Below are 22,030 nucleotides of genomic sequence, written 5' to 3'. Positions count from 1 at the left end.
TTCTCCTCGCAAGCTAGTAAACGGAATAACATAATAGAAAACAAGAATGCTAAAACTGCTACACCAATTTTTACTTACGTTGGTAAAAGAGTAGGTAAGTTAAAGAAAAAACCCCCGGAGATTCATTGCGAATTATTTTGTAAACTATTTAGTTCTAATAAGGAAGAAGGACTATAAACTGATTAACGTAACTTCCAATTGGGGACTAAATCTTGGAGAAACCAACAAAGAAAAGAAGCAAAAAAAATATGTGAAAAACAGATACTTGCCTTCCTAAAAGGAAAACATTGAAAGAAACGAAATAGGCTTTTTTCGTTTTAATGGAAAGAAGTAAATTTTTTTAAGGACGGAACACTTTTTTCGTAGCTTTATTGAGGATGGTCCCAAAGGGATGTGTGATGGACACAACCAAAGCAGAATTCTTCAAATCCGATTAACTTAATTATAAATTTTTAGATAACGTTAAACAAATGAAATATACATTAGCGGAAATTATAATATATGGCGGGTAAATGTTCGTATATGTACATAAAACTCGAAAATATATATACTTCGGGTTTCCCATTGTTAGGTTCATCAAGCCAGGTGGACCGGTAACTATGCCAAAACAGGTCTCGTAGTCGTTGTCGTTTGTGATACGTCCATGTTGTAAACGACTGGTCGCTCAGGTCTGGTTTCAGGAATATTTGACACACCGGGTTCAGTGGCACTGGCATACGGATACTGAGCAGTGGTATCAGGGACCAAGTCTGGAGTAGCATAGCGTTCCTCCCCATCCGGTAATACAGCAGCAGGAGGCTCCATGGGAGCCACATAGGATTCGGGAACCGATGTAGCATACGCACCCTTTTCGAGATCGGGGGCACTGGCTAATGAATCGTAAAATAAAGCGGGTGCAAGGTCAAGACATAATAAGCAAATGTAAATGGACCATAAAAAACACACAACCCATTCAAAGCGTGCTGAACGACCACGGTAATTGTGATGAAGACCACCGAATGCAATGGCGCAAATGATACCTACGACAATAATGACAAACTTGAATATAAATGAAACCCTTAAAAGGCTGCTCTGTGGATAGTAGCGAGTGGCTGATAGCCATTCAAAAATGTTGCTAGCGGCGGAAACAAATGCCAAGACAACAAACGCTGCTGTAAATTTCCAATGAACATTATCGTGGTGCACATCATCACGAATGGATAGGGAAATCAGACATGAGGCAGCAGCAGCACCTGTTAGTGCCGCAAACCATCCTAAATACGTTTCAACTTTTCTACCCGTTGGGTATATCCAGCCCCATTGTCGAGCAAGACGAATCATTATAAACGTCAAAAAGTAAAACACACCCGTGATAACACACATGGGTATGAAAAATCCCTTGGTGTAAGCACCCATATCACTAAGATATACGGGATCAGGTTCACTGGGAGTATGCCATTTATCCTGGGTGCTCCACAGACCCAACAAGACAATCAGTCCAATTGTCCACATTAAAAAGCTGACGAGCGGGAAAAGTATGAAGAAGAACCCCCAGAATCTGGGTCTTCTGGAAGTGGTAGTAGAAGTAGTATAATCGTTATCCATCTTAGGGTCCAAAAGATCTGGTTTTTAACGCAAAGATAAAGTATCAAATAATAAAAATAATAAATAGGAAATCTTTAGAAATCAATGATATTCAGTCAATGAATATATTTTAAAAAATATAAAAAAAAAAGTAAAATAAAGAAATTATTTAATCAATATGGTGATTTGATATAAAAGAAAAGAAAAATATATAAGATAAATACAAATTATTTCAATGCAACTTGTCTTGATCTGCTTGCATCTATTATGTTCAAAATAAGTTTAAGACCGAACAATGCTAAAGGGAAAGATTAAGTTTTTTAATTTCGACCAAAGCCTCAAATCCGTTTAATCGTTCAAATAAACAACTGAGTGTACACTATCCAAGAAAATATTAAGATATAGTGTTATTTGGAGCAGACACACTCGAGGTATTTGAAAATTTTTGGAATGCAACTGTTTTGCGCTCTCCGCAACTATACAAATCCACCAACCTTGCGAATATGCACTGGTTATGCGAGAAACAAAAGATAACTATGGATCACTTTAAAAGCGTCTTTTTTTCAAGTGAACCTGTTGGTTTACAGAGTTATTCAATATGTTCACTGTGTAGCCGAATAAATACAAGCCAGAAATTTTCTGATATTACTGGGAGTAGATAATTCACTTTTTATCCCAAATGCTGTCTTGCGGCTACCTTGGGGTTTGGTGAATAAAAGGTATTTAAAGTAGGATAGGTAAAGGGATAAACTACTTATATGTAAAACTCTACACCAAAATGCTGTAGAAGTTACATCACACCATTGATGCGGTAAGAATGATTTTGTCAACAAACATCGTATTACGCATTTGCTGCACTGCGCCATCTACAATTGCAAACTTAACTCCTCGGTGATGACTAATAAAAGATAGCGTAATCCTTCGATATTTATCGTAGTACGCCATATAACGGTGCATTTCGTAATAATTACATGGAAGAATGCTGTTTATAAAGTACTCTCTTGCATTCAATCATATATTATATATAGAGAGAGTAAAATACATAAACTGTACATCTGAGTACTTTGATGGGATATAACTAGTTCAACTGCAAACTTCACTCTCCTCGTTACATCAATTTGAATGGATAATTCTTTTGACTACAAAGCTCTATTACTGCCTTGTTCGTCAAGAACGCTAGACTCTTACATATATACAAGCAACTGGCATAAATATAATAATTCACTTTCAATTCAATAGTAAGTACAAATCCATAATGTAAAATAAACATTTAGCCTATATAGCAGCCATGCCAAAGTATGTGCAGTCAGCAAGCCACGTACCAACGACATATACTTTTATAATTTAGTTCATGCTAAACATAAACCAATAATACTTTTGAGCAAATCCTAACGTCCTATAATTAGCATTATTATCAAGCAACAAAGTAAAACAATTTATAATCCAATAGCATTTGTAATAACAGGAACTTTGTTGCACAAAAGACAGGATTGCTCAATAAATAATAACAACATGTTAAGTATTTTAGATGGATCCATAATCAGGTCAATTCTCACCCTCAAGGTTTATAAAGGTTGTGTTATTATCCTCAATGGCTTCATCAAATCAAAGAAAGGGTGTAAATTAGCTGATTCAGGAATTAAAACAGACCCAAGTTGACTCTTTGAAAATCTCATGTTGACAATACACAAATTCACATCATATATACCTTTTATAGAAATTCAACTAATGTCCCAATCACCGATCATCTTTACAAGTCTTCTTGGAAAGCGGCACCAATTGGCGCTCTACTCTGCTCCGGAAGATGGCTGATCACATAATCTTCAGACCTTTCAACAATGTTTGGTCTCGATTTACTAACACCGTTAACATTAGAGTGACCAGATACCACATTATCAACGTCATCAGTCTTTGACACCGCTGATCCCTCTAAAGCGTCTTTAAGGTTGCCGGTGTTGGGAACAGCTGAGACATTTACATGGGGTTGAGTACCAATGACATTATTCGAATGGGCAGCATGCGAACCATTACGGCTATGTCCATTTTTAGATGTAACCGCTACGGGTTTCGTAGAGTTATTAACAGCTGGTTTCGTAGATTCACCAACATGAGAAACATCATGATTAACAGACGTTGGAGCAACCACATCACGACCAGAAGACAGCTGTTTTGAAGAATCTTCCTCTAACATGCGCTTCACGGCAGCCTTGTCTTTGCGGTTTTTAAATTTGCGCTTAAACCAGGCAACGGGTGACTTTGGTGATGATCTACTTAAAATCTCTTTAGCATTATCGTCCAGACGCTCTCGAGGTGGAGAACTGAGTCCATTGGAAACAGGAATTGGATGTGCAACCTTGGTTGTCGATGTCGTTTGCTCTTGATGACCATCTTCATCCACAGTGGTAGTCTGTCGAACGATATTGTCCTCAGTACCTTCATAATCATTATAATGGGTTGACTGTGATTCAGGAGACGATTCCGAAGAGGCCTGCTTGCGATTGCTATACGAGTGAGCTCGTTCAGCTTCCGAAGCATGAGGATGATCTTCGTCTGCAACCTCAACAACTGCTTCTTCGCTACGGAAGGCAGGCGATTCTCTGGTAAGAGTATCTCTGGTTTTCTCGTCATGAAGATAATCGCCGGGAACAATACGCTCGATACTGTGCCTATAGACTTCAGTAGCATCTTGTTCATCAACATCTCCAAAACCATTTCTTCCAAGATCACGCTTTTCATTCACAGCATTATCATGGGCATGGCTAGATTCTCCAAAGTTATTCACAACATCCGTACGTTGCACTAGTACATCATTGCCATAGCCATGGGTATACTCTTGCTCAGTTTCTTCAAACTCGTTATTACCGGAAGATTCGCTGAAATGAGATGATTCCTCTCTACGCTCTTCAGGTTCCTCCTCCTCTTCCTCTTCGTAATGAGAAGGTTCTGTCTCGTGCTCGAAATATGGCGGTGCTACCGGACCAGTATTCGCAATAGCTTGATCGGCATGGGCAGATTCGCGAGACATCTGTTTAGCGTACTTAGCACGCTCCTTTTGTAACCGCTTCTCTTCTGCCTTTCGCGCTTTTTCTTCTTTCTTTTTCAGACGCTTTTCTTCCTTAGCAAGCTTCTTCAATCTCTTTGCTTCCTTAGCTTGCTCCTTTCTTTCACGTTCTTGAGCTGCACGCTCACTGAGCTCGGAAACCATAGGATCAACATTACGTCTAGCGATCTCTTCCAGCTCTTCAGGTGAAATGACTCGACCACCCCCAATGTTAATAGCATATGCCTCCTCTTGGGCTTCCATACGATAGGCCTTCGATAGTCTACGCTCAAGAGCCTCAATATCCGTCTCAGATACAGTATTGGTATTGGCAGTAGCTGCTTGATTTTGACGCATTATCCTTTCATCAATGTTCGCTAAAGAATTCCTATGATTGCGTGCAACAGCTTGCAAGAGGCCAGGGTGAGTACGGAAAGGATCCTCATGGAAAGGCCTCTGGGAGCTTTCTTGATAGGTGGATCGAGTCATAGTCTGCTGTCTCTCAGGAGTAATTCCATCTAACTCAAAGTCACCCTCGGAGGCAGTGACTACTGGACTTAAGACAGAAGGTGCCTGAGGAGCCCTGTATGTGGAAGGAATATTCTTTGGAGGTGTAGCAGCGGCGTACGGCTTTATCACTACGTTACGAGGACGATAGGATCGAATTTCATCATTCGTTTTGGATTCAAGTTTGGTCAAATCAAGCTTCATATCTCTTACGCGCTGCGTAGCTTCAGCTTGGATGTGGTGCCTTTCAACAGTCGCTGGATCTTGCTTTTCCATCGGCCGATACGCTGCTGCGCTCAAGGAAGATGATGTTAAGGGAAGCTTCATTCCACGTACAATCTCCTTTACTCGTGCATCCTCCTGCGAGACCTCGTCATCCCGAGTAGGTTGAACAGGAGGGCTATAATTTTTATGTGAAAGAATAGCGGCATTTGCAGCACTAGAATGCATAAGTTTTTCATTATAAGCAGGAACCGAGTTACGCTCAGGTACCTTGTTATGACTAGTTGTTGACTTAACAGACTTGGACCGGTAGACCGAACCATTCACAGATGATTTAGGCTTGTAAGTGTTAGATCTGTAGACTTTCGAAGTGGCATCTTTAGCGGTATACGACGAAGTAGGTCTCTTGTATTCATAAGTGGTGGGAGCCGCGGCCGTATTAGTAAGGTTTCGAGAAAACCCGGCAAATTCACCACTATGCTCTTGCTCATTTGCCATTAAATCTTGCTGGGTTCTTTCCCGTAAAGCAGCACCAGCAGAGCCAAAGACGTTCATTTTACGGATACGCCTTTGTGCGTCCGCTTCATAGTCCATACGCTCTTTCACCTCATTAGGAGGTTCTTCTTCTTCCTCTATTACACGGGAACGAGCAGCAACATAGGACGCAGCAGCCACAGAGTTAATATTATGGCGAGTAGCAGCATCGAGATCATGCTTGGGATCATTGATACCGGAAGCCCGCATGGGGACACCGTGAACCAACTCGCTAGCAGCCCTATGTGTAGAGGCAGGGACATCCTGTGAGTACTCATTCGCATAATTGGCTGCACGTAAAGGAATATGACCGACAAGCTCAGTTGCAGCCATACGAGTTGGAAGAGGTACATCGTCATCCACAGTTTGAGCAGGAGTCTGATGAGCATGTGAGGCAGACAGTTTGGCTAACTGAGAAGCACCAATGAACCGGGCTTCATCGGGTTCATAACCCGAAGGAAGGGCGGTTTCCGAGGCAGCTGCTTGGGAAGAGGTAGCAAATACAGGGCCCAAGGGAAAGGCAAAGGGCTTTTGCGTATAGGATGAGGAAACGTGAGCACTGGAAGGGCGTGATTCTGTACTATTCATGACATGGGCAGATTGAGCAGCCTTTCCAGCGTGAGGATGATAAACCTCTTGCGAAGGTTGAGAGGAAGTTTCATAGCGGATCGTTTGAGAAGTTGTAACGTTATCAGTGTGCTCCTTATTAGGGACAGCGGCGGTAACCGCACCAGCAGACATATACAAAATACGATCGGGGTTAAGTTGAGCAGAACCCTCATGAGAGGAGTGATGCTCACGCACCGATTGTCTTCTCGAAGTGGCGTTAAAACCAGTTTTTGCAGCAACATAAGCGGCAGGATGTTCTTTATGAGGATGGGGACCGTAATGTCCCTTCACATAGAGGCTTTCCGACGTGGCGGGTTTGTAGCGCTCCATAGCATGGAGGCCGGGAAATTCCGCGTTCGTGGGTTTAACAGTAGAGTTCCCAAGAGTACTCATTTCAAAATAATATTAGAGTACTGTGATGCCTATGTATCTTTCAATCCTCTATTATTTTTAGAGTAAAACAAATAAACAAAAAAAGATTTTTGGAAAACAGATCAAATCCGTCGGCGTTTCAGCCCAATAAACCCGGGAAAGGTAAATTTTCTACGAGACACCAGCCAAGGCGACAGATGGATCTTGTCGAGCAACAATGAAAGTTGTTCGTCCCTAAAATAATATGAAAAACGACAGAAGCTTGAAAACTCGTCAAACTTCAATATTTCAAGAAATTAAGACTGAGTTAGGTAAAAAGAAGGAGCGATTTTCATTATGAGAAACTAAGAAAAGTAGTTACATCATCATTGCAAAACATGACATCACATGACATCAACGAACTCGCTCTGATGGACGAGCCGAAAATGCATGGGAGAAAGGGACGGGCTGCGACTGATTGGACCAAATGTGGACAGTGCTGGAAAGCGCGACGCGTAACTGATTTAATAAATTTTGCGACACGTAAACAAAAAGACGCGTTTAGGAGGAGGTGAACTGCTTGGAAGAATTAAGGAGATGGGAGAGGAATTGGGTTAATATGCGAGCTTTTTCTACTGCAGGCATGTCTTGAAAGACGCTGTAAGCGCTTTTTCCATGGGTGTCACGAATTCGCCCAAGTTTAGCACCGGCAGCCGAGCCTACAAGAACACCAGGCACATCAAACGTGATAAATCCCAACGCCGCACCAGCTAACGTACCTACGATGGTCCAAAAGGCATTGGCAATGCCTCTGGTCGATGTCTCATTCATCATTTCGTTGAACACCTGCTCGAATTGCGAATCGGAAAAGGATTGGCGAAATCCAAAACTTGGCCCTCCTTGTTGACTCTGACTTTGGGGTTGAGGGTTTGTGCGGGAAAAAAACGATTGTCTTGGTTTAGCAGAGGAAGAGGCACTTTCACGATCGTACTGAGCTCGTCGAGAATTGTCACTTAAGACGTAGTATGCTTCGTTCACCAGCTGAAATTGTTCAGTGGCTCGAGCACGAGCACTGGGCGATACTCTATCAGGGTGCGTCTCCAGAGCAGCCTTTTTATACGCATATTTTATCTCCTCAGCACTGGCTTTGGGGGTGATGTTGAGAATGGCATAGTAGTCTTTGAACATGGTAGTTGGAGGAATACGTATACCACACGATTTCAGCAATATGAGCCTCTCAAATATCGCAGTGGTGCAAAATTCGGTGTGCTGAATAACGAACTTAATAAACGTGGTATATCGCATAGGGACGGGTTATACCACGTTATATAGATACCGATAGGTTAATTTGTGTTATGCTAATTAGCGATGTTATGTGCGATATCTTATCGGAGTGTTGGATAGAAAGAAGACAAAGTATGGGAATTTCTTTGGCAAATAGGATTGAAAGGAAGCTCAAGTCAAATTTTTCACTTCCGGATGTTTATTTATATCTTTTGGATTTAGAGTCCTTGATAAAGATGACTTTGAATAAACAACAAAAGAACGGTTAAAAATACCTTTTTTAACCCAATTTTTGTCTTTCCCGCTATAGCGATATTTCTTGCATTTGTATGGTTGTATGATTACAGTCCTAACAATCCTTCATCGAGTTAGCTATATGGCATTATTTACTTTTAATTCTCTTAGACTACTTTCTTCTAAAGCGCAGCTAACGCAGTTTAATGTACACTGATAAAATGAAATGATCGGTTTATTGAGTTTTTACAAGGGTATGTCGAGCATGTGCGCCGTTATTCCTTCTCAAGCTATCTTGCTGTTGCTAGATCGCAGAGACTGATGAAATGGTTGTTGAAGATATTTGCTACGCTGGTGGTGCCAAAGTAGTTAGATTGAAGTTCGCTTGATATTCCTTTAAAATGTGATCGCTCGGTAATGCACAGACTACGACGTGGCAGTATGGCACAGCCAAAGCGTAGCAGCACTAGTGCCATTCCAACATTCTCGTTAGAGGAAGCTATTTCAGGGAGACTTATTCTTCTCTCATTAAATATTATTCAATAGTCTAAGTGATACCTCTGAACACCTTTTTATTGTGAACTTTACGATCTATCATTTTCACTTCTTATACCTCTTTATTATGGATATCGTAAAAAGTCAATAGTGATTTTTTAAAGGAAGGGCTCTAGTAATACGATATACTCCTTGCATCGCTAAACATACGGTAAATCAAACTATCGCATCCTATCCAATACGGTATTTGGTTATTGTGCGCTCGCGATAACATATCATCTGTGGTTATTCGTGTGCTTCTTTTGTCAGCAAGAACCTTTCCTCATACAAACAGTGAATCCTACAAAATGAGTATTATGGAATATAATGGTGGTTCATGCGTAGCCATGGCAGGTAAAAACTGCGTGGCTATTGCATCGGACTTGCGGTTGGGTGTTCAGTCAATTTCTTTGACCAACAACTTTCCTAAGGTGTTTGCGATGGGTGACAAAACGTATTTGGGACTGACGGGTCTTGCTACGGATGTTCAGACGCTTTATGAGTTATTTCGGTACAAAGTGAACCTTTACAAATTCCGCGAAGAGCGTCAAATTCAACCCAAGACATTTGCTAATTTGGTTTCTTCCACCCTTTACGAAAAAAGATTTGGTCCCTATTTCTCATTCCCAGTAGTTGCTGGTGTATCTAATGACAATACCCCGTTTATCTGTGGATTCGATTCCATTGGATGCATCGATTTTGCAGAGGATTTCATCGTTTCTGGAACCGCTACAGAACAACTTTATGGTATGTGTGAGTCTGTATACGAGCCCAATTTAGAGCCTGACGATCTCTTTGAGACTATCTCCCAAGCTTTACTTAACGCCCAAGATCGTGATTGTATTAGTGGATGGGGCTGTGTCGTTTATGTTATCACCGCAGACAAATGTATCAAACGACTTGTTAAGGGTCGCCAAGATTAAGCACTTTCACGATTACGATCTTTCGTTTTCATCTAGATTCTTTCATCATTTTAATGTAAGTCTTGCTACGAAATTTTAAAAAATTAAATTAGGATACATTTTTTCATGAGGCATGATTTAGACCAGTTTCTGACAATCCCTTCGGAATGGAAACTTCAATGAAGTTGTTCGTAGCAATATGATAACGATTATACTCGCCTTTTTTTGCTCAGCCTTTGTGGATATCCGAGCTTGAACTGTCATCCTTTCTTTTAGCTTGTGAGCATTTTCAATAATCAAAATTTTCCTAAATGGTTATTGTACAAGTAAAACTCTTATCGTATACAAGCAGGGTGTACTTTCTTCTGTACGTTTTATTAGTGCGAAATTTTATCCATTAAATACACACAATGCATAGATGCTTGTAAATAATTTTCGTACATGCAGTAGACTAAGACTAAGGATTGCTTGCTGTAAGCACACTTACAAGGATTTAAGAAATAAACTAACTTTTTCAATTGTTGAAGTCATTAAATTAGAAACTGTTTATATACAAGAAAACTTTATAATAAATCACTAAATCATATTTCAGCATAGTGTAACGTACAAAAAGGCCATTATAAAGTGCCCATTCAATGTTATGCTCCAAAGACAATATTTACTGGGTGATTGCTGCATGTCTAACAAATGCTGCTTCATGATTCCGTAATTCATCAGGAATATGTGCTTTCGCGCTTCGGCTTAATAACACGCGTAAATCATAATATACATCAGTATCCTCTGGTCCCAAAAACGTTATTGCTGTACCAGATTTTCCTGCACGACCTGTACGACCAATTCTATGGGTATAGTCTTCAATGCTTTTAGCCATGTTGTAATTCAATACCAAAGAGACATTAGGTATATCAATACCACGACCTGCAATGTCAGTTGCAACAAGAATATCAGCCGTCTTATTCCTTAACTGTTCGATAGCTCGCTCTCTCTGTTCTTGACTTTTACTGCCATGAAGAGTAACAGCATGCCAACCAATGGCATTTAATTGCTTCGCAATAGCCTCGATATTACGCTTGAGATTTACAAATATGATAATAGGAGGTGAAAATCGATTAGATTCCAAAATCTCCTCAACTCTTCTCCATTTTTTGCTATCGTCAGATATCATCTCAACACGCTGTTCAACGCGGTCAACTGCCTGGCCAATGTTTCCAATAGTTAACATCACTGGTTCAATTAAATAGCTCTTTGCCAAATTAGCAACACGTGGGGGTAAGGTCGCACTGAACATAATGGTTTGACGTCTTGACGAAGAGGAATTTGCAGTAGCAAGAATTGACCCATCCTTTTCAGAAGCATTTGAGGAAGGGAGTGATGACAAAATTTTATTAACATCATCTTCAAATCCCATGTCAAGCATCCTATCCGCCTCGTCCATTACAACATAAGTGCATTGGCTGAGAACAAATAGCCGTCTTTCAAGACAATCAAGAAGACGACCAGGAGTAGCTACAACTATATGAGCACCTTGACTCATTTGAAATGATTGCTCTTCAAAAGCATGACCACCAACGACAGAAACACACCGGAAACCCAAAGGTTCCGCAAACTTGTTGCCTTCCACTTGAATTTGCTGGGCCAATTCACGTGTTGGTGCTAAAACTACAGCATATGGGCCAAGATGCATGTTTGATTCGGTTAATGGGGGCAATTTTGATATGGCAATTATGAGAGGGATTATAAAGGCGGCAGTCTTACCACTACCAGTTTCGGCAATTCCAATTAAATCTTTACGCTGTAGTAAAACAGGTATGGCTGCCCTTTGAATAGAACTTGGTTCTTTATAGTTAACTTTCTTCAAAACTTTAAGCATCTCACTTGGTAAGCCTGCTTCTTCCCAATTTCTTAAAGGATTTGGTAAATCATCCCCTTTAATGGATATATTATAATCTTCCTTGAGGATTCTCCAGTCTCTGGGTTTCATGGCTTCCAATGGCTTTTCCCTCCATGGCACATCGTCCCAATCTATTTTTTTGGCTCGTTTTTCTTGAAGCTGAATCAACTCGTGTGCGCGAGCCTTATCCTGCTCCGTTCCTTGAAGCAAACGCTGAATCAAACCAGAATTACTTTTCGCTTTTCGAATCGACTGGTCATCAAATCCGCCTAATTTCCCCCTTCCAAATACAGCAATTGTAGCCTCAGGTGATGCCGAGGTTTCCGCATCCTTCATGGTATCGTCTGTGGCGTCCCAATCAAATACAAATTTTTTATCAGCATTTCTTCTTCTTTTTTTTACCACAGGAGGCTTTATACCCATGTACCTTTGACGAATGGTCATGCTGAATGCTTCGTCCGTTGCGGAGCTCTCTGTGCCACTGTTATTGCTAGATACAGAGGATACCTGGGATTTTTTTTCATCATCTGCTAATTCATTATTTTCTAAATGATTGGTAAAAGTCCTTTTTCTTAAATCTAATAATTTGTCATTCTGTTTTGCTTTCGCTTCTTCAACCTCTTTTTGTCGTCTTTCAAGGGCCAATCGAGCTCTTTCAGCTTTGGATAAAAACTTTGGTCTCGCCGCCTTCTCTTCCTTAACTCTTTTTTGCTGAACAAGCTGCTCCAGCGAAGGTATAGAGTCTTGCGCTGTCATGAACACGCTTCAAAAGAAAAAGACTTTTACGATACTCACAATTCTTCTATTTTTCTAGGATATCAATCCCAAATAATACAAAAGAAATGAATAGACCTGTCTTTAAACTAAACAATCCTTCAATGAACGTGTTGGTGTTATGCAAATGACAAAATCGTGTTTTAAATATACCTGCAGTATAGCGTGGTTGCCAAACTCATCGTAATTCAATATATGTTTTAAAAATCCAATGTAAATAAATGGCTCATTTTTATCAAGGTTCATTTTACATTAAAGAATGTTCATTCTTTGTAATAAAAACGATATAGATTCTAGTGAATTTGAAGGCATTTCTGGTTACTTACAGAAATTGTTCTAAAAATTGACTGGGAAACCCATTTGGCTGCTAGAAAAGGCGCATTAAATTGCTTTATAAATCCCAATTGTTTTACAAATTCATTTAATTCTTTTTACTCTTATTTCAACAAGTTTATGAAATTCATTCAAACAAACTATGATCATTCTTTCAAATCAACGTTTTACTACTAGGCTGACAGTTTCAATATTTCAATGTTCTCAACTTATTGTAGTACTTAATGAGAGAGAGAAATTAGTTTATCTTCAAGATATAAACAAATCCTCAATTTTCTTATTGAAATGAATCTTGATCGTAATATTCGATGTAACAGTTGTCTCCATATAGTACTTTACTGGTAATATCAACACCTCCTACAAACGCTTTCCTCTAAACCGATTAAAGTTGAAATTACTGGAGGTTGTTAATTCTTAAACATTTAAAAAACGCTTTCCTAATAAAAATACTTGAGAATCTGATGTTTTGGTTATAAGAGTACTTAGCAATCTAACGATTTTTTGCAATTGTTGCTATTTAGCAAATCCTCTGTTAATGAAAAACATCATTTCTGTTGGCTAACTGTTTGTTGATTTTTAATGTATATAATGTCGAAAAAATGTTATGATACGTCGGAAAAGATTGATCGTGAGCAAGAATGTGTTGAAGTGAATTATCAACATCGGAATTTTGAAAGTATTTTGGAAATATTTTCAGTTTTATTCATTCCTTTCTTATGCAACTCTGGCAAAAAGTTCCTCCAAATTTCAAATGCGTCCTTTTTTTTACCTGCATGCTTTTATTTATTGGGTTCGTCTAGCATAATCCAGCTATATGAGTACGATTTTACGAACAATTAAATTTTTAAACTTAAGTCAACTAACTCATTATTTAGGCCGTTATTGTGGTTATCATCGTTTCCCTTTTGTATCCTCTATGTCGGCTTTGGAGAAAACTCTGTCTTGTATCATGAGATGTACACGGTATGTCTTTACAACGCTCTTTTGTCCTTAACACAAAGATGGAAATGGCTCTCTATTGTTTTAGATGGACTGGGTAATTCGAGTGTTAATTTAAAACTTCACGAAACGGTCATCCTTGCCTTTCTTGAAATTACACAAAACAGTTTTACCTTCATTGAAGGCATTTTAATTTGTACCGGACTTACAGGTCTTTGTTTTGCTACATTTTCGTATGAAGTATCTCCTGTAGTTTCAGTGCTATCGGGAGTTTTACTCATTTCCTTACCTACACTCATTTTGTTAAACCTTTGCATATTAAAGCTTGCTGCTAAATTACATTTATCGGCACTCTTTACTACTTGTTTAATTTATTTCTTTAGCGCTTTGCTCGTATTTTTAGTGTCCAGGTCATGGGTTGCTGGGCAACTTGGACAAGCACCTGAAGTATGGTTGTTCAACCAAATTTTTTCGCATAGGAATTCCCTAACGAGGATTAAAATAATTATTTGGTGGATAATTTGCCTTGGTTGTTTTATTTTTATTCTTCTGCGAAGCAACCGTAATAATCCACTTGGCAAATACTTTACCACTGAAGATGAAGTGCTGAACTTTCGTAGAAAGACATATCATGCTTTGGTTGTCTTTTTATTTCTTCCGGTTTGTTGCTTAGATCCTCATTTTCTCCACCTGTCTTTTTCGGGAGTTTTATTCATATTTCTGTTTGTTGAAGGTATACGCATACTTCGTCTTAAGCCATTTGGAAAAATGATCCATGAATTTTTATGGGAGTATACCGATAACAGGGATCACAAGGGCCCCTTGATTATTTCCCATATATATCTTTTAATTGGTTGTGCAATTCCTATTTGGCTTTCGAATGCTTTAAAAGGTCCTGTTGCGTCGGTTGAATTACTGGTTGGTGTTTTATGTTTAGGGTGTGGAGATTCTATGGCTAGCATAATTGGGAAAAGGTTCGGAAAACATAGGATCTCAAAAACGAATAAAAGTATTGAGGGGGTATTTGCCTTTTCAATCTCAGTGTTTCTCGTTTTACACTTGACGCAAGCTTTTCATGTGTGTCCTTCAGTAACGTTTTGGAAAACGCTGTTTATGTCCTTATGTACGGCCATTTTGGAAGGTGTCTCAACGGAGAATGACAATCTCATACTTCCAATGTACATGTGGGTATTGTATCAAGCCTTGGATTAAGAATGTTTAATTCCATAAAATATTTTGCAACATCAAAGTAAAATATCTCATAACTCTGATGCTTTGCAAATGACAAACAAAAGAAAAATACATATATGTGCTTATATATGAAAAAATAAACCAAAGATGTAATTCTTTGCATATTCTCTTTGTTACTAATTCGACGTAAATAGATTTCCTTTAATAAAATAAAAAGAAAAATTTTACGTATTGCCAGGCCTATCATTAAATCATAATCACCTTAACAACAGCATCCACTGAGAATACTGTTTACAAAAAACCAACGTGAGCAAAAAAAAGATGGCAGATGTGACTATGAAACGAATAAAACTAAAACGGACTATAAATTTCGGTAAAAATGATATTACAAAATATATGTATATATAGTTTTGCTATTCAATCAGTCATATATTTAAAGGTAATTGACTATTACAGTTCGCATATTTAGGAAGATCAAAATATTCATTTATTGAGAAATGTATAACAACGAGTATCTGAGCGGATATCGTGGCACAATTTTAAGTAGAATAGGTTGCTTCGAAACGAACAGTATATTATTTTTGCTTGCTTAAAATTAATTAAACAGTGTACGACTCGGAGCATAAGCATTTTAATTCCATTTATTAATTTTCCAAATTTCCTAGAAAATAATAGATTAAAAAAAAATTCATTAATTTATTTATTGCTACAAAATCAAAATTTTGATTAACTTATTATTTTTACTTTATTTTTTTTTATTTTTTGTTTCAAACTTCATTGCAGTATTATTGGCAACAAGCACTTATATTCAGTTTCAAAACTTTTTTTATTTTATATTCTCGAATTAATTTATTTATTTTATTATCACGCAAATACAAAATTAAACTATTCATGGTGAGAAGGTGAATTTTTTATAACGTTGCTTGTTTTCAGTAGCGTTTTCGCTAATGTTGACTTTAAAGTCTGTTTTAGAAATTTGGATTCCACAACCAATCTCGTATATATCAATAAAGAGAAAAGCAACATATTATGATTGGAAATTTTCTTTTAATTTTCTGCAAGAGAGTTCTTACCTTCCATTATGGTCTTCAAGTCCTCAGGGCATGTTTGAATACTAGTCATTGCCCAATTCCCTGTTTTGTAGTATTATATACATGCGTTTGAGCCAAAACTCACACTGCATAAAAAAAATGATATTCTTTTCTTCAACCATAAATATTATTATTTAACACAACAAATGTCTACGGCCATACCTAGGCGAAAACACCAGTTCCCGTCCGATCACTGCAGTTAAGCGTCTGAGGGCCTCGTTAGTACTATGGTTGGAGACAACATGGGAATCCGGGGTGCTGTAGGCTCCTTCTTTTCTTTTTTTTTTGTCTTTTAAATCCAGTTTACTTTTTTTTTTTATATTATTTCTATATGGCATGAAACTGGTACAGTGGTACAAGTTGTACATCTGCCGCCGGTTTTTTATCCAAATTTACCCTCTATTTACACTTGCATTTTCATCTGCCTCGATCACTCTATCCATGACAATCGCCTTTTCCAACTAATTTGCCTTTTCGCGGGTATCTACGCTTCGTCTGGAGTATTATCTACTTCCGTTCTTATCCTCTAATTCCACACACACTTGCTTTCCGTACTCAAATCGGTAACTGACATGGCAAAAATTAACACATTTATTTCGTCTTAACCCACTTTCGGCATTTTTCAGCTGCACAAAAAGGGAACAATTTCAAAGAATTTAGACACTACCAGCAGGTATATGTGTGTAAAATATTATAATTCATTGAGTTAATACAATTTCCTCTATAAACTCGCATTCTATTCATAGTGCTTACTCCCATAAAACTTGTTATCCCGAAACCATATCTCCTGTTACCTTTTACAGCCGCACCACGATCGCAATTTATTTTAAGGTATTAAAGCCCAGTGCGGAAAGTGCCTTTTACGCAGCTATATTATCAATGGCGACCCGCTATCCTTGCCAACTCCCATGCTATCAAAGTGAGTATAAAGGCAGCTAAAACCCTTACACCTGTCTTATCGTGAACCAGAAGCTGTATGAACTTACAGACGAGTACAAATCAAACAATTGGTCCCTATGTCATTCGATCGGAAATTGGACGTGGATCTTTCGCAATTGTGTATAAAGGAAAGCACACGGTAAGTAAAAGAAGCAACTGCTTGTCTGTTTCAATGGAATTTGGTGGCTAATCGTGTTGCAGGAAACGAATCGAGTGATCTCTATTAAAAGCGTATTGACAAAGAAGCTTACTAAGAAACTTTTGGAGAATTTAGAAAGTGAAATTTCAATCCTTAAAGAGATCCGTCATGTGCATGTTGTGGAACTGATAGACTGTATTAAGGCTGGGCGGTTCATTCACCTGGTCATGGAGTATTGCTCCCTAGGAGATTTGAGTTATTTTATTCGAAAGCGAGAAAAGTTTAACAGTATTCCCTCCTTAGCCTGGATCAACATCGATCATCCGCCAGTTTACAAGGCTGGATTGAATGAGACGTTGGTTCGGCATTTTACCCAACAACTTGCTTCTGCACTCCAATTTTTACGATCGCGTTCTTTAATTCATCGAGATGTCAAACCCCAAAATCTTCTTTTACAACCACCACCCACCGCTGCCTATCTGGAAGAGCATCCCCAGTTTGTGGGAAGTCCCAAGCTACCAATGCTTAAATTAGCAGACTTTGGTTTTGCACGTTACCTTCAAACGTCTAGTATGGCGGAAACTCTATGTGGCTCTCCGTTGTATATGGCGCCCGAAATACTTCGTTACGAGAAATATGATGCTAAAGCCGATTTGTGGTCAGTAGGTGCTGTGTTATACGAAATGGCTGTTGGAAAGCCTCCCTTCAAGGCCCCAAATCATGTCGAACTTCTTAGGAGGATTCAAAAAGCTAAAGATGTCATCAAGTTTCCTGAAGAAGCTTTCATTCACCCGGACATTAAAACCCTTATCTGTGCTTTGCTGAAGCAAAATCCGGCTGATCGTATCGACTACGACGGTTTCTTTTCCAGTATTGTTGTCACTACTCCATTAGATGACGCATCTACTTTGACCGGTAGCGATATTCAAGATGCGGTTAAGGAAATAAACATTCCATCTTCTAGTCCTGCCTACATAACCGATTTTTTCCCAAAAAGTAATCCTGGCGCTCCTGCTCCTCCAGGCGGTTTGTTGCGTCAAGCTTTCCAAGCTCAGGGGTCTAGTATTCAGCCCTCTGAAATTACCGGTCGAAGGGTGCCTCATCGCTATGCACAAGATGGAAACACTTTACCATACACCCCCGTGTTTCCTCCTGAAAGTGCTCCTGCTGCTAGCATTTTCCCTCCTCGATTAACCTCTAAGCAACCTATACCCATGGCATCTCCTGCTAAGTTGACAAGTGATACTTCGAACAAAAGTAGCGCCTATGTCGTAGTGGACCATCATCCCATAATCTCTTCTACCCAACTTTCCAATGAAAGCCTAACCCACGAGCAATCAATCAATGGTAACTCGCCTTCACCAAACGAAGGTGTTTTTCAAGGTAGTTTCTCTCCTGAAAGCGCTCCTGTAAATAATCATGCGTTTCCCCATACTAGCCGGATGCAAATCCCTTACATGAAACCCAATGCTTTCCCTTCTAATCCTACCTACATTGCTTCAACCCCAGTCACTCAACTACGTCGTGCGTTTGAGCAAGCTACAGCACATGTACCTCAATCTGGAGGTGGTGCGCGAAATAAAAGCGCTCTAGAACGAGCACTAAATGTTGCAAACGCTAGGCTTAATGAAGTTGTAGTGGATGGTATGACAGATAATGGAAACACATCCCTTCCTACAAAAGAAAGCAATTTGGATAACAATGTCAACATTATCCAACCTTCCTTACCTGACACCGGTAAAAGATTGCTTGATGTTTTAGAAAGTATAGCGATGAAATCAAACTCTGTCTACCATCTGGCTGAAGTGAAGCTTGCTCAAATTATTCCTTCTTTGTCTGATGAAATGAAGCCTGGAGATACACTCTTGGATAGACCTTTGACTCCTTTTTCATTGGTTATGTTAGCCAAGGAATCGTATGTACTTTATGAGAGAGACATTGAGCTGTTACAAGTGGCGTTTGACGGTGTTGCTGCTTTTTGGGCCAACTCTGAAGAACGTGCATCTCCTGATTGCCAACAAGCCATTGAATGGTTTCGTCAAAGGTATTCAGAAAGTCTTGAGAAATCCCAATTTTTACGTGAAATTATTATTTCTCAAAGTGCCGCACATTCTTTGCCAACTACCAAACCTGTGTCAGCTTCTCAATTAATTTATCATAGAGCATTGGACCTATCCAGAAATGCAGCCACTAGTGAACTGTCAGGAAATGATGCACAGGCTTGTTTACAAAATTACCGGCTTGCAGCACATTTGTTGGAGTCACTTCTTGAGAGTAATTTTTCGACTCCAGACGGTGCTAACGATTCCAATAATTCAGTAACCATAAGAAATTTGATTGCTTTGATAACGAAAAGGCAAGAACTTTTACAATCGAAACAAATCCAGGCTAATGTAGCCAACAAAGTAACAGAAAGTGTTGCGAAAATAACACTTGCCCCCAATCTTGCTTGAACACCGACGATTTCGCCCTTTTATTGAACAAATTCGCATATTGTATGAGCTGAGCTCTGAGTCTAAATTTTGTTATGAATTCGTTGTTATGACCATATTATTTATATAACTTTTTAATATAGACGTTTTTAATTTTGCTTTTTTTATACATAGGGTTGATAGTCCCGTATATTTAACTCTTATTTATTGAGGTTTATCTCTATTCAAATTTCGTGCATATTATTTTTTTTCTCTTAAATTTTTCAAACAAGTAAAACAGCTATTTAACGTATCAAGGCAAGAATCTAGTACTTTTTTGATTTCCAAAACAAAGATTTGTTTTATACGGCCTAGAGCTGATGACTGCATGAGAGAAACAATTAAACGAGTGATAATGTTTTTGTTCAAACGACCCATAATTTACAAATGTGTGAAAGGAAATTATTGTAACAATACCTCAAGAAATGGCCTTGAAGTCCAAAAGTCATCGTCTATCAGACTTACGTGAAGGATAGATAAAACCATTTTCTTCTTTTGTTTTACGGAGAACTTTTTGTCTTGTTGATGCCATTCTTGATCAATAGGCTAAATTAAATAAGTAAGCAAAAATTAATTTAAACAAAGTTTGTCGAGCATACCTCACGAATCCAAATCGAGCCCTTTTTGTATATCTCTGGTTCAAAATTATAGTTGATGCCGAATTTTGAGAACAAAATTTCATGTTTTTCTGCGCTGACGGTACCCTGTAAAGTAATTCACCCAAAAGGTGAAAGTGGTTAGTTTTTATTGAAAGGAAGATAAATCGCTAGGGTTTACATAAAAAAAAATGAGCTACTTACCTTTAGGTACTCCTCGGCTTGAGTGTTTGTGAAACCTCCTTTGAGTATTAACATCCAGAAGGTAGTATTGTAAAGGTTATTAATATGACAGTCTACTTGTCGCCAATGCAAATAATCTCTTAATACTTTCATATTAGGATAAAGTACAGCTCGTCCATCAAATGAAGGGAGTGAAAGTAGTGGAATGTCAAAATGTTTAGGCCAATTGAAGACAAAAGCAGATGTAAATAAAGAGCAGACATGGCTAACAAGCTTACTCTCGCGCCGTTCATACAATTCGGTACTCTTAGACCAAACAAAACTTCAAGCAGAAAGGTTAGTTTATTCGATTCATGAGCTTATTATTCTGTTTTCATGCATACCTATACTCATCACTATCACCATAAGCTAAAACGATGTCGGTGAACTCAGACATGACTACGCGAGCTGCTGCATTCATTAAATTTAGACATCTCAAATCATTTGGCTTCTCAAAATCATGTTTCTTTGTGAACTTATGGAATCCTTTGCCATCAATTCGTATTACGATATAAGTCTCAGGTAGTAAACGATCCAATCTTTCGTATTGCTTCACATATTCAAACCTTGACTTGGCCATCCTTTCATAACAAATTATATGTATAATATAATGTAGCCCCGACCTTTTTCCATGTAATTTCCTCAAAAAGCCCACCGAAAATGCTTCGTTTGAAAATGTGAATTTCCTAACCAACCTTGAATCATAATTAGCGATAGATTATCGTTCGTTATAATTTTTAGCATATTGGATGGCAAAAAATGCCATGTCTCGTAATTTATTTTTTTTATTAAGATAATGTTATATAACTTGAAATATGCTAACAGTGGATGAAAAGAAGCGATTATATATTTAATAAAAAAAAAAATTACAGGCTAGCTTATTAAGAAAGGTGATATATCTTTACCAGCGCATTGCTAGTCTTGTTTACAACCACAATCGGCTTGCTACTGACTAAGGATGATCTTTTCCGCATTTCAATAGAAATCTTAGAGAACACGTATAGTATTCATTTATTCAGATTTGATCTGCTGCTTAATCATAACAGTTAAACTTATATTCATATTTACTATATAGTGAATAGTAAAGTATTAGTTAACTTGGATTGCTAGTGAGGTTAAGGCATATCTCCTTAGGGAACATTATATCCATTCAAAAATTATAAATTGCTAGTATGAAAATAAAGCCTTTAAGGAATCAAAAAATTTATGGAAACATTATTTTAGTACTTTTCATTTGCTCAATTAGTACCGCATTTCCAATTTAAACTTGAGTACTAATAAAGAAGCGTATACAACCATCTCCATCTGCAACAATTACATGCAAGCAGCAATGTGAAAGAGTACTTTTCTACAACTAAAGTACATCCTTGTTAAATGAATAAAAGGTCTTCATTGCAATCTCAAGGAGAGTCGTTATAAAAATAAAAAATTCGACACCAGCAGGATTTGAACCTGCGCGCGGAGACCGCAACAGATTTCTAGTCTGTCCCTTTAACCACTCAGGCATAGTGTCCTGGACGATATTACTTTAAAATATGCTCAATGTATTCAGTAAACAGTGTTTGATAAACAGAATTAAATCTTCTTCGATATACATTGAATGTACTTGCAAATATGCTTGGAATAATGTTGCTAAAACGAACGTATTACTAACAAGAAAGCCA

General features: G+C 38.3%; 8 protein-coding genes, 12 long non-coding RNA genes and 2 other non-coding genes across 22 annotated transcripts, besides 1 other annotated feature; 12 read left to right on the top strand and 10 right to left on the bottom strand.

Moving 5' to 3' along the window:
- Positions 1–71: 71 nt before the first annotated feature.
- On the top strand, positions 72–465 carry SPOM_SPNCRNA.7071. Its single transcript, NR_196411.1, has one exon. It is a non-coding gene; the product is annotated as a non-coding RNA (long non-coding RNA).
- Positions 320–2,310, bottom strand: sfk1 (inositol lipid-mediated signaling protein Sfk1). The gene has a single exon (NM_001022979.3). The coding sequence runs from the start codon at positions 1,582–1,584 to the stop codon at positions 598–600; it is 987 nt and encodes a 328-aa protein (NP_587988.1). The 5' UTR covers positions 1,585–2,310; the 3' UTR covers positions 320–597.
- Positions 2,311–2,582: 272 nt separating this feature from the next.
- On the top strand, positions 2,583–2,785 carry SPOM_SPNCRNA.7070. The gene has a single exon (NR_196410.1). It is a non-coding gene; the product is annotated as a non-coding RNA (long non-coding RNA).
- On the bottom strand, positions 2,773–7,156 carry eis1 (eisosome assembly protein Eis1). The gene has a single exon (NM_001022978.3). The coding sequence runs from the start codon at positions 6,866–6,868 to the stop codon at positions 3,314–3,316; it is 3,555 nt and encodes a 1,184-aa protein (NP_587987.1). The 5' UTR covers positions 6,869–7,156; the 3' UTR covers positions 2,773–3,313.
- On the bottom strand, positions 7,121–8,021 carry SPOM_SPCC63.13 (DNAJ (Hsp40) chaperone family protein). Its single transcript, NM_001022977.3, has one exon. The coding sequence runs from the start codon at positions 8,012–8,014 to the stop codon at positions 7,388–7,390; it is 627 nt and encodes a 208-aa protein (NP_587986.1). The 5' UTR covers positions 8,015–8,021; the 3' UTR covers positions 7,121–7,387.
- On the top strand, positions 7,456–8,442 carry SPOM_SPNCRNA.7069. Its single transcript, NR_196409.1, has one exon. It is a non-coding gene; the product is annotated as a non-coding RNA (long non-coding RNA).
- A 7-nt stretch (positions 8,443–8,449) lies between these two features.
- SPOM_SPNCRNA.7068 lies at positions 8,450–10,059 on the bottom strand. The gene has a single exon (NR_196408.1). It is a non-coding gene; the product is annotated as a non-coding RNA (long non-coding RNA).
- pup3 (proteasome core particle subunit beta 3 Pup3) lies at positions 9,164–10,359 on the top strand. The gene has a single exon (NM_001022976.3). The coding sequence runs from the start codon at positions 9,187–9,189 to the stop codon at positions 9,799–9,801; it is 615 nt and encodes a 204-aa protein (NP_587985.1). The 5' UTR covers positions 9,164–9,186; the 3' UTR covers positions 9,802–10,359.
- prp28 (U5 snRNP-associated protein Prp28) lies at positions 10,288–12,563 on the bottom strand. Its single transcript, NM_001022975.3, has one exon. It carries the CDS (start codon positions 12,425–12,427, stop codon positions 10,439–10,441), a length of 1,989 nt encoding a protein of 662 aa, NP_587984.1. The 5' UTR covers positions 12,428–12,563; the 3' UTR covers positions 10,288–10,438.
- SPOM_SPNCRNA.7067 lies at positions 10,517–10,772 on the top strand. The gene has a single exon (NR_196407.1). It is a non-coding gene; the product is annotated as a non-coding RNA (long non-coding RNA).
- Positions 11,809–12,478, top strand: SPOM_SPNCRNA.7066. The gene has a single exon (NR_196406.1). It is a non-coding gene; the product is annotated as a non-coding RNA (long non-coding RNA).
- Positions 12,564–12,726: 163 nt separating the features above from the next.
- SPOM_SPNCRNA.7065 lies at positions 12,727–13,096 on the top strand. The gene has a single exon (NR_196405.1). It is a non-coding gene; the product is annotated as a non-coding RNA (long non-coding RNA).
- A 43-nt stretch (positions 13,097–13,139) lies between these two features.
- Positions 13,140–15,175, top strand: sec59 (dolichol kinase Sec59). Its single transcript, NM_001022974.4, has 2 exons — positions 13,140–13,596; positions 13,654–15,175. The coding sequence occupies exons 1-2, from the start codon at positions 13,358–13,360 to the stop codon at positions 14,927–14,929; spliced, it is 1,515 nt and encodes a 504-aa protein (NP_587983.3). The 5' UTR covers positions 13,140–13,357; the 3' UTR covers positions 14,930–15,175.
- On the bottom strand, positions 13,267–13,762 carry SPOM_SPNCRNA.7064. The gene has a single exon (NR_196404.1). It is a non-coding gene; the product is annotated as a non-coding RNA (long non-coding RNA).
- SPOM_SPNCRNA.7063 lies at positions 14,342–15,212 on the bottom strand. The gene has a single exon (NR_196403.1). It is a non-coding gene; the product is annotated as a non-coding RNA (long non-coding RNA).
- A 645-nt stretch (positions 15,213–15,857) lies between these two features.
- Positions 15,858–17,542: a sequence feature (RNA overlapping with rRNA (SPOM_SPNCRNA.7061) was converted to a misc_feature.).
- On the top strand, positions 16,152–16,266 carry SPOM_SPRRNA.55. The gene has a single exon (NR_151441.1). It is a non-coding gene; the product is annotated as a 5S ribosomal RNA (ribosomal RNA).
- SPOM_SPNCRNA.7062 lies at positions 16,366–16,829 on the top strand. Its single transcript, NR_196402.1, has one exon. It is a non-coding gene; the product is annotated as a non-coding RNA (long non-coding RNA).
- On the top strand, positions 16,898–19,747 carry atg1 (autophagy serine/threonine protein kinase Atg1). Its single transcript, NM_001022973.3, has 2 exons — positions 16,898–17,077; positions 17,140–19,747. The coding sequence occupies exons 1-2, from the start codon at positions 16,976–16,978 to the stop codon at positions 19,528–19,530; spliced, it is 2,493 nt and encodes an 830-aa protein (NP_587982.1). The 5' UTR covers positions 16,898–16,975; the 3' UTR covers positions 19,531–19,747.
- Positions 17,948–18,166, bottom strand: SPOM_SPNCRNA.7060. The gene has a single exon (NR_196401.1). It is a non-coding gene; the product is annotated as a non-coding RNA (long non-coding RNA).
- thg1 (tRNA guanylyltransferase) lies at positions 19,694–21,033 on the bottom strand. Its single transcript, NM_001022972.3, has 4 exons — positions 20,711–21,033; positions 20,349–20,649; positions 20,148–20,252; positions 19,694–20,094 (listed from the first exon to the last, which is right to left on the bottom strand). The coding sequence occupies exons 1-4, from the start codon at positions 20,944–20,946 to the stop codon at positions 19,951–19,953; spliced, it is 786 nt and encodes a 261-aa protein (NP_587981.1). The 5' UTR covers positions 20,947–21,033; the 3' UTR covers positions 19,694–19,950.
- SPOM_SPNCRNA.7059 lies at positions 20,681–21,069 on the top strand. The gene has a single exon (NR_196400.1). It is a non-coding gene; the product is annotated as a non-coding RNA (long non-coding RNA).
- A 728-nt stretch (positions 21,070–21,797) lies between these two features.
- On the bottom strand, positions 21,798–21,879 carry SPOM_SPCTRNASER.08. Its single transcript has one exon. It is a non-coding gene; the product is annotated as a tRNA-Ser (tRNA).
- Between the last annotated feature and the right edge of the window lie 151 nt (positions 21,880–22,030).

Source organism: Schizosaccharomyces pombe, assembly GCF_000002945.2.
Source record: "Schizosaccharomyces pombe strain 972h- genome assembly, chromosome: III".
NCBI lineage: Eukaryota > Fungi > Ascomycota > Schizosaccharomycetes > Schizosaccharomycetales > Schizosaccharomycetaceae > Schizosaccharomyces > Schizosaccharomyces pombe.
Note: the sequence above shows the minus strand (reverse complement) of the source record. Positions and strands in the feature narration are given on the sequence as shown.

Bases quoted from the DNA above. Each gene is read 5' to 3' on its own strand.
- sfk1 (NM_001022979.3), bottom strand. From the start codon at position 1,584: ATGGATAACGATTATACTACTTCTACTACCACTTCCAGAAGACCCAGA.
- eis1 (NM_001022978.3), bottom strand. From the start codon at position 6,868: ATGAGTACTCTTGGGAACTCTACTGTTAAACCCACGAACGCGGAATTT.
- SPOM_SPCC63.13 (NM_001022977.3), bottom strand. From the start codon at position 8,014: ATGTTCAAAGACTACTATGCCATTCTCAACATCACCCCCAAAGCCAGT.
- pup3 (NM_001022976.3), top strand. From the start codon at position 9,187: ATGAGTATTATGGAATATAATGGTGGTTCATGCGTAGCCATGGCAGGT.
- prp28 (NM_001022975.3), bottom strand. From the start codon at position 12,427: ATGACAGCGCAAGACTCTATACCTTCGCTGGAGCAGCTTGTTCAGCAA.
- sec59 (NM_001022974.4), top strand. From the start codon at position 13,358: ATGTATATAATGTCGAAAAAATGTTATGATACGTCGGAAAAGATTGAT. The intron at 13,597-13,653 runs GTACGATTTTAC...CTCATTATTTAG, and splicing joins AGCATAATCCAGCTATATGA to GCCGTTATTGTGGTTATCAT.
- atg1 (NM_001022973.3), top strand. From the start codon at position 16,976: ATGAACTTACAGACGAGTACAAATCAAACAATTGGTCCCTATGTCATT. The intron at 17,078-17,139 runs GTAAGTAAAAGA...ATCGTGTTGCAG, and splicing joins TGTATAAAGGAAAGCACACG to GAAACGAATCGAGTGATCTC.
- thg1 (NM_001022972.3), bottom strand. From the start codon at position 20,946: ATGGCCAAGTCAAGGTTTGAATATGTGAAGCAATACGAAAGATTGGAT. The intron at 20,650-20,710 runs GTATGCATGAAA...TTCTGCTTGAAG, and splicing joins GGTGATAGTGATGAGTATAG to TTTTGTTTGGTCTAAGAGTA. The intron at 20,095-20,147 runs GTATGCTCGACA...TATTTAATTTAG, and splicing joins GCTCGATTTGGATTCGTGAG to CCTATTGATCAAGAATGGCA.